This window comes from Monodon monoceros, unplaced genomic scaffold (assembly GCF_005190385.1).
Source record: "Monodon monoceros isolate NGI ecotype Baffin Bay Population unplaced genomic scaffold, NGI_Narwhal_1 Contig174_ctg1, whole genome shotgun sequence".
In the NCBI taxonomy this organism is placed as follows: Eukaryota; Metazoa; Chordata; class Mammalia; order Artiodactyla; family Monodontidae; genus Monodon; species Monodon monoceros.
This window is the reverse complement of record NW_021697627.1, coordinates 1,625,285-1,640,284: the sequence shown is the minus strand read 5'-3', so window position 1 is coordinate 1,640,284 and position 15,000 is coordinate 1,625,285. Positions and strand designations below refer to the sequence as shown.

At 39.8% G+C, this 15,000-nt stretch overlaps 1 protein-coding gene across 1 annotated transcript in view; it reads left to right on the top strand.

The window, feature by feature from the left end:
- The window catches only part of LOC114891678 (BCL-6 corepressor-like), a 43,791-nt gene that overhangs the window by 15,369 nt on the left and 13,422 nt on the right, over positions 1 to 15,000 (top strand). The window contains exon 7 of the mRNA XM_029215926.1: positions 5,042 to 5,208. Within this exon, the coding sequence (XP_029071759.1) occupies positions 5,042 to 5,208 (167 nt within the window). The remainder of the gene's footprint in view (positions 1 to 5,041; positions 5,209 to 15,000) is intronic.

The window sequence follows — 15,000 nt, the reverse complement described above, 5'->3', positions numbered from 1 at the left end:
TGTACTTTTCTAAGAATTTGTCCATTTCTTCCAGATTGTCCATTTTATTGACATACAGCTGCTTGTAGTAGCCTTTGATCCTTTGTATTTCCTTTGTATTTCTGCGGTATCAGTTGTAAGTTTTTTTTCATTTCTAATTTTGTTGATTTGAGTCCTCTCCCTCTTTTTCTTGATGAGTATGGCTAAAGGTTTATCAATTTTGTTTATCTTCTCAAAGAACCAGCTTTTCGTTTTACTGATCATTGCTATTGTTTTTTTTTCATTTCTATTTTATTTATTTCTGCTCTGATCTTTATGATCTGATCTTCTGATCTTTATGATCTTTCCTCTACTAAATTTGGGTTTTATTTGTTCTTTTTTCCCTAGTTGTGTTAGGTGTAAGTTCAGTTTGTTTGAGACTTTTCTTGTTTCTTTCTTTTTTTTTTTTTTTGCGGTACACAGGCCTCTCACTGTTGTGGCCTCTCCCGTTGTAGAGCACAGGCTGTGGATGCGCAGTCTCAGCGGCCATGGCTCACGGGCCTAGGCCGTTCCACAGCATGTGGGATCTTCCCAGAATGGGGCACAAACCTGCTTCCCCTGCATCGGCAGGCGGACTCTCAACCACTGTGCCACGAGGGAAGCCCTTTTCTTGTTTCTTGAATTAAGAGTGTGTTGCTATAAACTTCCCAGTTAGAACTGCTTTTGTTGTGTCCCATAGATTTTGGGTTGTCATGTTTTCATTGTCATTTGTTTGTAGGTATTTTTTTGATTTCCTCTTTGATTTCTTCAGTGATCTCATTGGTTATTTAGTAGCATATTATTTATCCTCCATGTGTTTGTATTTTTTACAGTTTTTTTCCTGTAATTTATTTCTAATATCATAGCATTGTGGTTAGAAAAGATGTATGATATGATTTCAGTTTTCTTAAATTTACCAAGGCTTGATTTGTGACCCAGGATGTGATCTGTCCTGAAGAATGTTCTATTGCACTTGAGAAGAAAGTGTATTGTGCCATTTTTGGAAGGAATGTCCTATAAATATCAATTAAGTCCATCTTTTTAATGTGTCGTTTAAAGCTTGTGTTTCCTTATTTATTTTCATTTTGGATGATCTGTCCATTGGTGTTAGTGGGTTGTTAGAGTCCCCCAGTCTTATTGTTTTACTGTCAATTTCCCCTTTTATGGCTGTTATCATTTGCCTTATGTACTGAGGTGCTCCTATGTTGGATGCGTATATATTTATAATTGTTATATCTTCTTCTTGCATTGATCCGTTGATCATTATATAGTGTCCTTCCTTATCTCTTGTTACAGTCTTTATTTTAAAGTCTATTTTTCGTGAAACGAGTATTGCTACTCCAGTTTTCTTTTGATTTCCATTTGGATGGAATATCTTTTTCCGTCCCTTCACTTTCAGTCTGTATGTGTTCCTGAGTGAAGTGGGTCTTTTGTAGACAACATATCTAAGGTCTTGTTTTTGTATCCATTCAGCCAGTCTGTGTCTTTTGGTTGGAGCATTTAATCTATTTACATTTAAGGTAATTATTGATAAGTTTGTTTCTATTACCATTTTCTTAATTGTTTGGGGTTTGCTTTTGTAGGTCTTTTCCTTCTCTTGTGTTTCCTGCCTAGAGAAGTTCCTTTATTATTTGTTGTAAAGCTGGTTTGGTGGTGCTGATTTCTCTTAGCTTTTGCTTGTCTGTAAACCTTTTGATTTCTCCATCGAATCTGAATGAGATGCTTGCTGGGTAGAGTAATCTTGGCTGTAAGCTTTTCTCTTTCATCACTTGAAGTATATTCTGCCACTCCCATCTGGCCTGCAGAGTTTCTGCTGAAAAATCAGCTGATAACCTTACGGGGATTCCTTTGTATAGTATTTTTTGCTTTTCATTTGCTGCTTTTAATATGTTTTCTTTTAATTTAATTTTTGTTAATTTGATTAATATGTGTCTCGGCATGTTTCTCCTTGGGTTTGTCCTGTATGGGACTCTCTGCACTTCCTGGACTTGATTGACTATTTCCTTTCCCATGTTAGGGAAGTTTTTGACTATAGCCTCCAAATATTTTCAGACCCTTTCTCTCTTTCTTCTTCTGGGACACCTATGATTCGAATATGGTGCATTTAAGGTTGTCCCGGAGGTCTCTGAGATTGTCCTCATTTATTTTCTTTCTTTTTTCTTTGTTCTGCTCTGCAGCAGTTATTTCCACCATTCTGTCTTTCAGCTCACTTACTCATTTCTTCTGCTTCAGTTATTCTGCTATTGATTCCTTCTAGAATAGTTTTAATTTCAGTTATTGTTTTGTTCATCTCTGTTTGTTCTTTAGTTGGTGTGTTTTGGGGTGTCTGTGGGCTTAGTACTTTAGGCAGCCTGTCTGCTGGTGAGTGGGTTTGTGTTCCTGTCTTGCTTGTTGTTTGGCGTGGGCCGTTCAGCACTGGAGCCTGCAGGCAGTTGGGTGGAGCTGGGTCTTGGAGTTGAGATGGAGACCTGCAGGAGAGCTCTAGGAGAGCTGTTTAATATTCCCTGGGGCTGGGAATTGTCTAGTGTTCCAGCATCCTGGACTTGGTTCTCCCACCCCAGAGGCTCAGGCTCGACCTCCAGCCTGGGAACTAAGACCCAGCAAGCCACACAGCTTGGCATAAAAGGGGAAAAAAAAAGAAAGGGTTGAATGAAAGCAAACATTCAACCCCAAGACAAATAGCAATGACAAAACAAGCAAACAGCAACAACAATTAAGAACAAACAAATGAACAGACAGACAAGACCCCAGACAGATGGTAAAAGCAGAACCAAACAAGAACAACAAAAAAAGAAACACGCAAACATACAAAAAAAGAGAAACAAAAACAGGGAAACCAAAAAACAAGAGAAAAAACAGAAACAAAAGAACCCCAAAATGAAATCAGACAATTAAAAACAAAACTGACAAAAACAAAAAAGAAAAAATGGCAGAATGCAAACTGAAGGAAAAAGGAAAGAAAACAAAGCAAACAGAAAAATGAGTAAACAAAAAATAAAGATGAGAACAAATAGAACATAGAAAAAAAATAACAAAATAGAACAAAGGAAAGGAAAAAAACAAGGCAGAAAAACAGAGTGAGAAAAAAGTAACAGAGAAATAGAAATATAAAAACAATTTTAAGAATCTGAAAAAATTTTAAAAGCTAAGTGAAAATAAAAACAAATAATTTTTTAAAAAACCAACAGAACAGAACAAAACATACACACATACAAAATAAGAAACAAAAACAGAGAAAACAAAAAACAAGAGGACAACTAGACAAACAAAAGTATCCCAATATGAAATCAAACAATTAAAAACGGAACTAAGAAATACAAAAAACAAAAAATACAAAAGCAGAATGCAAACTGAAGTAAAAAGCAAAAAAACAAACACACAAATGATAAAAGTAAGAAAAGATAAGAACAAATTGAAAAAAGGAAAAAGATAGAAAGTAGAACAAAGAAAAAGAAAAAACACAAGGAAGAAACAGAACAAGGAAAAAGTAACAGAGAAATAGAAACATAAAAAATTAAAAATATATGGAAAATATAAACAATAGAAATAAAAATAAAAACAAACAAAAAACAAGGGAACAGAACAAAACATAAAAAATAGTAATAATAGTATTTTCCTGGGTCTCAGATGTCAGTGTCCTTGCCTCCACCATGAGGCACGGCGAACCTCCGCCTCCCCAGGAGGCCCTCCAAAACCTCTCAGTAGGTCTCTGTTTCCCCTGTGGGCACGGTGGAGGCAGCTCGGACTCTGTCCTGGCCCAACTCCTGCATGTACTAGTACCCAGAGTCCACAACTGCTTAGAGCTAGACCAGTGTCATTTGTGTGAACACTAATCCATTCAGTTATTCCATAGATGCAGGGTTTACCAAGCTGATTGTAGGGACTTAATCTGCGGCTTGTGCATTTGCTCAGAAAGATTTTTGTTCTTGTTCCTTAGTTGCCCTGCTCCTGGGGCTCAGCTGTGGTTTTAGCCCCACCTCTGTGTGTGGGCCACCCACAGGGTTCTGCTTCTGAGGCTGCCCTGGAGCACTCGGGTTTGCCCCTGTGAGGGCAGGTTGTGGAGGTGGCACAACTCCCTGGGTTGCGGGAACCCTGGCAGTGACAGGTGCATGAGAAAGATGGAGGCCATGGGCACAATAGATGTAGCCCTAATACCTGGCTGTCTGTGCGAGAAGGTTAGCCCTGGAGGGGGCTTTTCTTAGCCCTAGCTTCAGGCACAAGAAGCTCAGCCCTGGTGGGGGCTTTTCCTTGTGCCTGTGGCAGGTGTGACAAAGTCAGCCCTGGAGGAGGCTTTTCTTAGCCTTGGCCGCAAGCATGAGAAGACCAGCCCTGGAGGGGGCTTTTCCTAGTTCCTGGTAGCAGGCATGAGAAGGTCAGCCCTGGAGGGGGCTTTTCCTAGTTCCTGGTAGCAGGCATGAAAAGGTCAGCCCTGGTGGGGGCTTTCGTAGTGCCTGGTGGGGCATGGGGCCAGCACATGGAGAAAGAGGCTGTGATAACAGGCTCCACTCCTGCGTGTCACTCAATGGTGGCTCCTTGCTTCTGTGACAGTCTGGGTTTTCTCTACGATCATTCTCGAGAGAGACTCTTCTTTAATATAAATACAGAAGCATTTGCTTCCCAGGTTCTGATCTTTACAGGAGCGTGAGGACCTGGCTAACCTCCTGGGTTTCCCTCCCTCTTTAAGGTTAGGGACGTTCTTTACCTCATTTACTCTCTTCTTGTGTGTTGGTTTTCTATATTTTTATCTAAACTTGTATTGTCATCCACTACCACCTACCAAGTATACCCATCAAATGGGAGTGCTTTTGTACTTACCAATGCATCGTCTAAGGTGTTAGCAGCCCTTGACAACACTGTCTCCATCATCAAGACTTTCACACACACACCTTCCACCAAGATGGGTATTGCCTGCCCATGCTACAGTGGGTTCTCAGGCCTGAGGGTGGACGTCTTTGAAAATGGATACTACCAAGCTATGGAGAGATCATTATTATGAGGTTTATTGTGTGCAATCTGATGGCATCCCCTTTTCTCCTGCACGTAGGAATTGGTCTTGTACTGCCTGAAAAACAAGATTTGTGACATTAATCATCAGGACAATGCAGGTTACTGTGCTCTACATGAAGCTTGTGCAGGAGGGTGGCTCCATATTGCTGAACATCTTCTTAAATACGGTGCTGACGTCAACTGCAGTGCCCAGGATGGAACCAGGTTAGTGTTGTGTCTTGGTAGGGCACTAGCAGTGGTCCTCAGGTATGTGGGAAACACTTAAGGAAATATGAGTAGTCACATTGATGACAAAGTACTCCAGAATTGAATCAAATGTATATTTCTGGCCAAGTTGAGTATTACTTCAATTTTTCTTATGTTTTTCAATTGAAGTATATAGGTGATTTACAGTGTTGTGTTAGCTTCAAGTATACAGCAAGGTGATTCAGTTATACCTATAAATATATGTATATTTTTCTGATTCTTTTCCATTCCAGTTTATTGCAAGATATATATATAGTTCTTTGTGCTATACATTAAATCCTTGTTGATTATCTATTTTATATATAATAGTGTGTATATGTTCATCCCAAACTCCTAATTAATCCCTTCCCCCCTTTCCCTTTTGGTAACAATAAGTTTGTTTTCTATGTCTTTGAGTCTATTTCTGTTCTATAAATAAGTTCATTTGTATCATTTTTTAGATTCTACATATAAGTGGTATCATATGGTATTTGTCTTTGACTTCACTTACTATGACAATCTTGAAGGTCCATCCATGTTGCTGCAAATAACATTATTTCATTCTTTTTTATGGCTGAGTAATATTCCATTATATATATGTGTCTCATTTTCTCTATCCATTCATCTGTCAGTGGGACATTTAGCTTGCTTCAGTGTCTTGACTATTGTAAAAGTGCTGCTGTGAACATTGGGGTGCATGTATCGTTACTAATTAGAGTTTTCTCCTTATACATGCCCAGGAGTGGGATTGCAGGATCATGTGGTAGTTCTGTTTTTAGTTATTTTTAGAAACCTCCATACTGTTTTCCACAGTGGCTATACCAATTTACATTCCCACCAATGTGCACAAAAGTTGTCCTTTAATTTTGTGGTTGGCTTCCTGTACTGTACTAAAGTCTAATTACGTTCTGCTTGTTAATTGTTGCTGTTGTTTCCTTTACTTTAGGAGATAGAACCAAAACGATATTGCTGCAATTATGTCAAAGAGTGTTCTCCCTATGTTTTTCTCAAGGAGTTTTATACTGTCCCACCTTACATTTAGGTGTTTAATCCATTTTGAGTTTATATTTGTATATGGTGATAGACACTACTCTAATTATATTCTTTTACATGGAGCTCTCCAGTTCTTCCACCATGCCTTATTGAAGAGGCTATCTTTTCCCTAGTACATATTCTTGTCTCCTTTGTCATAGAGTAGGTGACCATAAGTGCATGAGTTAATTTCTGGGCTTCCTACCCTGTTCTGTTGATCTCTTTATCTGTTTTATGCCAATACCATACTGTTTGGGTTTGTTTTTTTTTGGGGGGGGGTTAAATTTTTATTTATTTTTATTGGAGTAAAATTGCTTTACAATGTTCTGTTCGTTTCTGCTGTACAAGGAAGTGAACCATCTATGTGTATACGTATATCCCCTCCCTCTTGGACCTCCCTCCCACCCCGCTCATCTCACCATCTCAGTTGTCACAGAGCACCCAGCTTAGCCATGTGCTATATACAGCACGACCCACTAGCTGTTTTACACATCTGTTTTACACATGGTAGTGTATTTATGTCAAACCAAATCTCCCAGTTTGTCCCACCCTCCCCTTCCCCGCTGTGTCCACATGTCCATTCTCTATGTCTGTGTCTCTATTCCTGCCCTACAAATAGGTCCATCTGTATCATTTTTTTAGATTCCACATACATGCATTAATATATGATATTTGTTTTTCTTTTTCTGGTTAACCTCACTCTGTGTGACAGACTCTAGGTCCATCCATGTCTCTGCAAATGACCCAGTTCATTCCTTTTTATGGCTGAGTAATATTCCATTGTATATATGTACCACATCTTTATCTATTCATCTGTTGTTGGACATTTAGGTTGTTTCCATGTCCTGGCTATAGTAAATAATGCTGCAATGAACATTGGGCTATATGTGTCCTTTTGAATTATGGTTTTCTCAGGGTATATGCCCAGTAGTAGGATTGCTCGGTCCTATGGTAGTTCTATTTGTAGTATTTTAAGAAACCTCCATACTGTTCTCCAGAGAGAACTGTATCAATTTACATTCCCACCAACAGTGCAAGAGGGTTCCCTTTTCTCTGCAGCATTTATTGTTTGTAGAATTTTTGACGATGGCCATTCTGACTGGTGTAAGGAGATACCTCATTGTAGTTTTGATTTACATTTCTCTAATAATTAGTGATGTTGCACATCTTTTCTTGTGCCTCTTGGCCATCTGTGTGTCTGCTTTGGAGAAGTGTCTGTTTAGGTCTTCTGCCCATTTTTGGATTGGGTTGTTTGCTTTTTTTTGATATTGAGCTTCATGAGCTGCTTATGTATTTTGGAGATTAATCCTTTGTCAGTTGCTTTCTTGGCAAATATTTTCTCCCATTCTGAGAGTTGTCTTTTTGTCTTGTTTATGGTTTCCTTTGCTGTGCAAAAGCTTTTAAATTTCATTAGGTACCATTTGTTTATTTTTTTTTTATTTTCATTACTCTAGGAGGCAATCTCCCAGCACCACTTATTGAAGAGGCTCTGTTTTCTCCATTGTATGTTCCTGCCTCCTTTGTCATAAATCCATGCACATATGGTCACCTAATCTATCTCTGGGCTTTCTGTCCTGTACCATGGATCTGTATTTCTGTTTTCGTGCCAGTACCATACCATCTTGATTATTGTAGCTTTGTAGTATAGTCTAAAGTTGGGGTGCCTGATTCCTCCACCTCCATTTTTCTTTCTCAAGATTGCCTTGGCTATTCGGGGTGTTTTGTATTTCCATGCAAATTGTAAAATTTTTGTTATAATTCATGAAGAATTCCATTGGTAATTTCTGTAGATGGCTTTGGGCACAATAGTCATTTTCACAATATTGAATCTTCCAATCAAAGAACATGGTATATTTCTCCATCTGTTTATGTCATCTTTGATTTCTTTCATCAGTGTTTTATAGTTTTCTGAGTACAGGTCTTTTGCTTCCTTGAGTAGCTTTATTCCTAGGTATTTTATTCTTTTTGTTGTGATAGTAAATGGGATTGTTTCCTTGATTTCTCTTTCTGATTTTCCATTGTTAGTGTATAGGAATGCCAGAGGTTTCTGTGCATTAATTTTGAATCCTGCAACTTTACCCAATTCATTGATTAGCTCTAGTAGTTTTCTGATGGCATCTTTAGGATTTTCTATGTGTAGTATTATGTCATCTGCAAACAGTGACAATTTTACTTCTTCTTTTCCAATTTGTATTCCTTTTATTTCTTTTTCTTCTCTGATTGCCGTGGCTAGGACTTCCAAAACTGTGTTGAATAAGAGTGGCGAGATTGGACATCCTTGTCTTGTACCTGATCTTAGTGGAAATGCTTTCAGTTTCTCACCACTGAGAATAGTGTTTGCTGTGGGTTTGTCATATATGGCCTTTATTATGTTGAAGTAGGTTCCCTGTATGCCCAGTTTCTGGAGAGTTTTTATCATAAATGGATGTCGAATTTTGTCAGAAGCTTTTTCTGCATCTATTGAGATGATCATATGGTTTTTATTCAGTTTTCTTTCGGGGGGGGCGGGGGCGGTACGTGGGCCTCTCACTGTTGTGGCCTCTCCCATTGCGGAGCACAGGCTCCGGACGCGCAGGCTCAGCAGCCATGGCTCACAGACCTAGCCGCTCCGCAGCATGTGGGATCTTCCTGGACCAGGGCATGAACCCGTGTCCCCTGCATCGGCAGGCGGACTCTCAACCACTGCGCCACCAGGGAAGCCCCTTCAAAGTTTTAATATGGTGTATCACATTGATTGATTTGCATATTGAAGAATCCTTGCATTTCTGGGATAAATTCCACTTGATCATGGTGTATTATGCTTTTAATGTGTTGTTGGAGTCTGTTTGCTAGTATTTTGTTGAGGATTTTTGCATCTACATTCATCAGTGATGTTGGTCTGTAATTTTCTTTTTTTGTGATATTTTGTCTGGTTTTGGTATATCAGGTGGTTGGTGGTTTCGCAGAATGAATTTGGGAGTGTTTCTCCCTTTGCAGTTTTTTGGGAAGGGTTTGGGAAGGATCTCTGTTAGCTCTTCTGTAAATATTTGATAGAATTCACCTGTGAAGCCATATCTGGTCCTGGACTTTTGTTTGGTGGAAGATTTTAAATTATGTTTTCAATTTTATTACTTGTGATAGGTCTGTTTATATTTTCTAATTCTTCCTGGTTCAGTATTGGAAAATTGTGCCTTTGCAAGAATTTGTCCATTTCTTCGTGGTTGTCCTTTTTATTGGCATATACATGTTTGTAGTAGTCTCTTATAATCCTTTGTATTTCTGCATTGTCAGGTGTGATTTTTCATCTTTCATTCCTAATTTTATTGATTTGTGTCCTCTCCCTGTTTTTCTTGATGAGTCTGGCTAAAGGATTATCGATTTTATCTTCTCAGAAAACCAACTTTTAGTTTTATTGACCTTTGCTATTGTTTTCTTCATTTCTATTTCATTTATTCCTGTTCTGATCTTTATGATTTCTTTCCTTCTGCTGACTTTGGGTTCTCTGGTTGCTTTACATGTAGGGTTAGATAGTTTATTTGATATTTTTCTTGTTTCTTGAGGTGAGATTGAATTGCTATAAACTTCCCTCTTAGAACTGCTTTTGCTGCATCCCATAGGTTTTGCGTTGTTGTGTTTTCTTTGTCATTTGTTTCTATGTATTTTTTTATTTCTTCTTTGATTTCTTCAGTGATCTCTTGGTTATTTAGTAGCGCACTGTTGAGCCTCCATGTATTTATGTTTTTTAGTTTTTTTCCTGTAATTGATTTTCAGTCTCATAGCATTGTGGTCAGAAAAGATGCTTGGTACAGTTTCAGTTTTCTTAAATTTTCCAAGGCTTGATTAGTGACTCAAGATGTGATCTTCCTGGAGAATGTTCCGTGTGCACTTGAGAAGAAAGTGTGTTCTCACACCTTTGGGTGGAATATCCTATAGATATCAATTAAATTTATCTGGTCTATCATGTCATTTAAAGCTTGTGTTTCCTTACTTAGGTTCTGTTTGAATAATCTGCGCATTGTTGTAGATGGTATTAAAGTCTCCTAATATTATTGTGTTACTGTTAATTTCCTCTTTTATGGTTGATAGTATTTGCTTTATGTATTGAGGTGCTCCTTTGTTGGTGCATAAATATTTATAATTGGTATATCTTCTTCCTGGATTGATCCCTTGAGCATTATATAGTGTCCTTCCTTATCTCTTGTAACAGTCTTTATTTTAGAGTCTATTCTGATACAAGTATTGTAGCTCCAGCTTTCTTGATTTCCATTTGCATGGAATCTTTTTCCATCCCTTCACTTTCAGTCTTTATGTGTCCCTAGGTCTGAAGTGGGTCTGTTGCAGACAGCATATATATGGGTCTTATTTTTGTATCCATTCAACCAGTCTGCGTCTTTTGGTTGGAGGTTTAACCCATTTACATTTAAGGTAGTTATCGATATGTATGTTCCTGTTACCATTTTCTTAATTGTTTTGGGTTTGTTTTTGTAGGTGTTTTCCTTCTCTTGTGTTTCCTGCCTAGAGAAGTTCCTTTAGCATTTGTTGTAAAGCTGGTTTGGTGGTGCTGAATTTGCTTAGCTTTTGCTTTTTTGTAAAGGTTTTAGTTTCCCTGTGAAATGTGAATGAGATCCTTGCTGCGTAGAGTGCGGTAAGTTTTTCTCTTTCATCACTTTAAGTCTATCCTGCCTCTCCATTCTGGCCTGCAGAGTGTCTGCTGAAAAATCAGCTGATAACCTTATGGGGATTCCTTTGTATGTTATTTTTCACTTTTCCTTTGCTGCTTTTAATGTTTTTTCTTTTTATTTAATTTTGATAGTTTGATTAATATGTGTCTAGGAGTGTTTTTTCTTGGATTTATCCTGTATGGGACTCTCTGCGCTTCCCTGACTTGATTGACTATTTTCTTTCCCATGTTAGGGAAGTTTTCCACTGTAATCTCTTCAAATATTTTCTCAGACCCTTTGTTTTTCTGTTCTTCTCTGGGACCCTTATGATTCGAATGTTGGCATGTTTAGTGTTGTCCCAGAGGTCTGTGAGATTGTTCTCAATTCTTTTCATTCTTTTTTCTTTATTCTGCTTCTCGGAAGTTATTTCCACCATTCTGTCTTCCAGCTCACTTACTCGTTTTTCTGCCTCAGTTATTCTGTTATTGATTCCTTGTAGTGTATTTTTCATTTGTTATTTTGTTGCTCATCTCTGTTGGTTTGTTCTTTAGTCCTTCTAGATCATTATTAAACATTTCTTGTATTTTCTCAATCCGTGTCTCCATTCTGTTTCTGAGATTCTGGGTCTTTATTGTCATTACTCTATATTCTTTTTTCAGGTTGGTTGCCTATTTCCTCTTCATTTATTTGGTCTTGTAGGTTTTTGTCGTCTAATTTTTTTTTTTTTTTGGATGGGTGAGACTGTGTTCCTGTCTTACTGTTTGGCCTGAGGCTTCTAGAACTGGAGTTTGTAGGCTGTTGGGTGGAGCTGGGTCTTTGTACCGAGATTAGGATTTCTGGGAGACCTCACTCTGAGGAATATTCCTTGGAGTCTGAGGTTCTCTGTTAGTCCAGTGGTTCATACTCAGTGCTTCTACTACAGGAGCTCTGGCTTGATCCCCGGCTCATGAACCAAGATCCCAGAAGCCACATGGGGTGGGGAAAAAAAAAAAGAAATAAAGGAGCAGAAGAATAACAAATAGTAAAAAAATAAAATAAGATTAGATAACTAACAGATATGTTACAAAGAATTAAAAAATAAAAATATAGATGACAAAATAACCGTAAGATAAAACAGAACCACAATAGTGAAAAAAAGAGGAGTAAAACCAAACCAAACAAAACAAAAAGCCGGAAAAGACCTTGGCTGTGTGGGGCGGGGCTTAGGCAGGGGCGGGGTTTAGGCCATTGTGGGGAGTCTATGCTTAGGACCCGCAGGGCCGGAAAAGGTCCTGGGGGGCTGTTGGGGGTGCGGCTTAGGCTCAGTGCAGGAAGAGGGTCCCAGGAGTGCCTCTGGCCTTGGAGGGCAGAGGACCAGGTCCAGGACCCAACAGGCTCATCACTGGGCCCAAGCGGGCATGGGAAACACTAGGTGCGTTCCCCCCGATCCTCCGATCCTAGAGGGCCTCTTCCCCTTGGGCTCTCTTCTTGCTCCTTCCTCCTATGCCCCCAGGACCCATGCAGCTAGAGGGGGCCCCAGAAGGCAGAGGACCAGACCTGGAAGCCCAAGAGGGTTCCTGGAGCTGAGTGGGTGGGGGAGCGCCCGCTCCACCTCCTCTGGTTCTCTGGTCTTGGAGGGTTTCCCCTACACTGTCTGCCTCTGCTCCCCATCCTCCTCCTGCCTCCCTCCCTCCCATGCCCTTATGACCCAAGAGGCCAGAGGGGGCCATGGAGAACCGAGGACCAGGTCTGGGCACCCAGCATCCTTCCCTGGGCCCAAGTGAGCAGGAGAGACTCCCTCCATGTCTCCCCTGATGCTCTCCGGTCCTGGACGGTTCTGCCCCAACCATCCCCCTCTGCTCCTCTTCCCCCCTCCTTCCTCCCGCCCACGCCTCTAGAACCCACGAGGCCGGAGGGGGCCCCAGAGAATGGAGGACCAGGCCCAAGAGCCCGGCAGGCCTCCTGGGGCCCCAGTGGGTGGGAGAAATGCCTGCTGCACCTCCCCTGATCCTCCAGTCCTGGAAGACCCCTCCCACCACCTCTTCTCTTCTCCTCCCCCTTCCCTCCTATGCCCTAGGATCAACACGGCCTGGAGGAGGCTTTGGAGGGGGGGAGTACCTGGCCCAGGAGCCCCGCAGACTTCCCGGGCCCGATTGGGCAGGGGAAATGCCTGATTCTCCAAGCCCCTGAGGGTCCCTCCAGGCCTGGGAACCCCTCCCCCTCCCAGCCACCCCTCAGGGGCACTGGTGCTGTCTGGTCTCCACTTTTCTCCTACCCCTGCATCCTACCCAGGCACTCGGGGGTTCCTCCTGTCTCCTTGGGCGTCGAGGGCACCCACCAATGTCCAGCAGGTGCCCTATTTGTGGGGAGACGCAAACTCTGCGTCTTCCCCGACTGCCGTCTTGACTCTGCCCTACCATACTGTTTCGATGAGTAGCTTTGTAGTATATTCTGAAGTCAGGGAGCCTGATTCCTTCAGTTCCATTCTTTTTCATGATTGTGTTGCCTATTCCATGTCTTTGTGGTTCCATACAAATCTAAACATTTTTTGTTCCAGTTCTGTGAAAAATTCTATTAGTAATTTGGTAGGCATTGCATTGAATCTGTACATTGTTTTGGGTAGTATAGTCATTTTGACGGGATTGATTCTTCCAATCCAAGAACATTGTATATTTTTCCATGTGTTTGTGTGGTCTTCAGTTTCTTTCATCAGAGTCTTACAGTTTTCTGAGTACAAGTCTTTTGCCTCCTCGGTAGGTTTATTCCTACCAAGGAGGCAAAAGGTGTTTTATTCTTTTTGATGCTATGGTAGACGGTATTGTTTTCTTAATTTCTCTTTCAGATAGTTTGTTGTCAGTGTATAGAAATGCAGCAAATTTCTGTGTATTAATTTTGTATCCTGAAACTTCACCAGATATATCTCAACATAATAAAAGTCATATGTGACAGATTGATAGCTGATATCATACTCAACAGTGAAAAGCTGAAAGCCTTCCCTCTAAGATCAGGAACAAGAGAAGGGTGTGCCCACTCTTGCCACTTTAATTCAATGTATTCTGCTGCTTTTGGATGGAATGTATATATCTCTGTTAGGTTCATTTGATCTCATGTATGATTCAAGTCCAATGTTTTCTTGAGGATTTTCCATCTGGATTTCTGTCCATTGCCAAATGTGTTGTTTTGAAGTCCTCTGATCTTACTGTATTGTCTATTTCTTCTTTCAGATGTTAGTATTTGGTTAATGTATTTTGGTACTCTTATGTTAGGTGCACATGTATTTACCATTGTTATGTTTCCTTGATAGGTTGACCCTTTATCATTATATCGTGACTTGCTTTGTCTCTGCTTACCCCTTTTGGCTTAAAATCTGTTTTTTTCTTATATGAGTATAGCTACCACTACTCTCTTTTTCATTTGTATGGAATTCTCTTTTAATCCCTTAACTATGAGCCTGTGTATGTCCTTAAAACTGAAGTTACTCTCTTGTAGATAGCATACAGTAGAGTCTTGTTTTTTTTTTTTATGCATCCAGCCACTTTGTACCTTTTGATTGGACAACTCAGTCCATGTAAATTTAGAGTAGTTATTGATACGTAGGGACTTACTATTGCCATATAACTGTTTTCTGGCTGTTTTGTAGTCATCTTGTTACTTTCTTATTCTTTCAGTATGTTTCTTTGAACTATTGATTTTCTGTGATAGTTTGCTATGATTTCCTGTCTTTATTTTTGTGACTCTATAGTTAGTCTTTGCTCTGTAGTTACCGTGAGACTTACATTAAACATCTTTTAGGTATAACAGTCTATTTTATGTGGTTGGCAACATCATGTCTATGCCTTACAAACACATTATCCTTTTATGCACTCCTTCAAGTGCTTAGAGTTGCAATTTGATTTTTATATTATGTATTCTTCAACAGATTATAGTAGCCTGAGTAATTTTTGATACCTTTAACCTTTTTAATACAGTTAATTGGTTTAACACACCCTCATGTTACAGTATTAGAGTTTCACAATTTGACTATGTATTTGCATTTACCAGTGTGTTGTATATTTTCATATGTTTTCATTACTAGTTAGCATCCTTTCGTATCAGCCTGAAGAACTCCTTTCAGCATTTC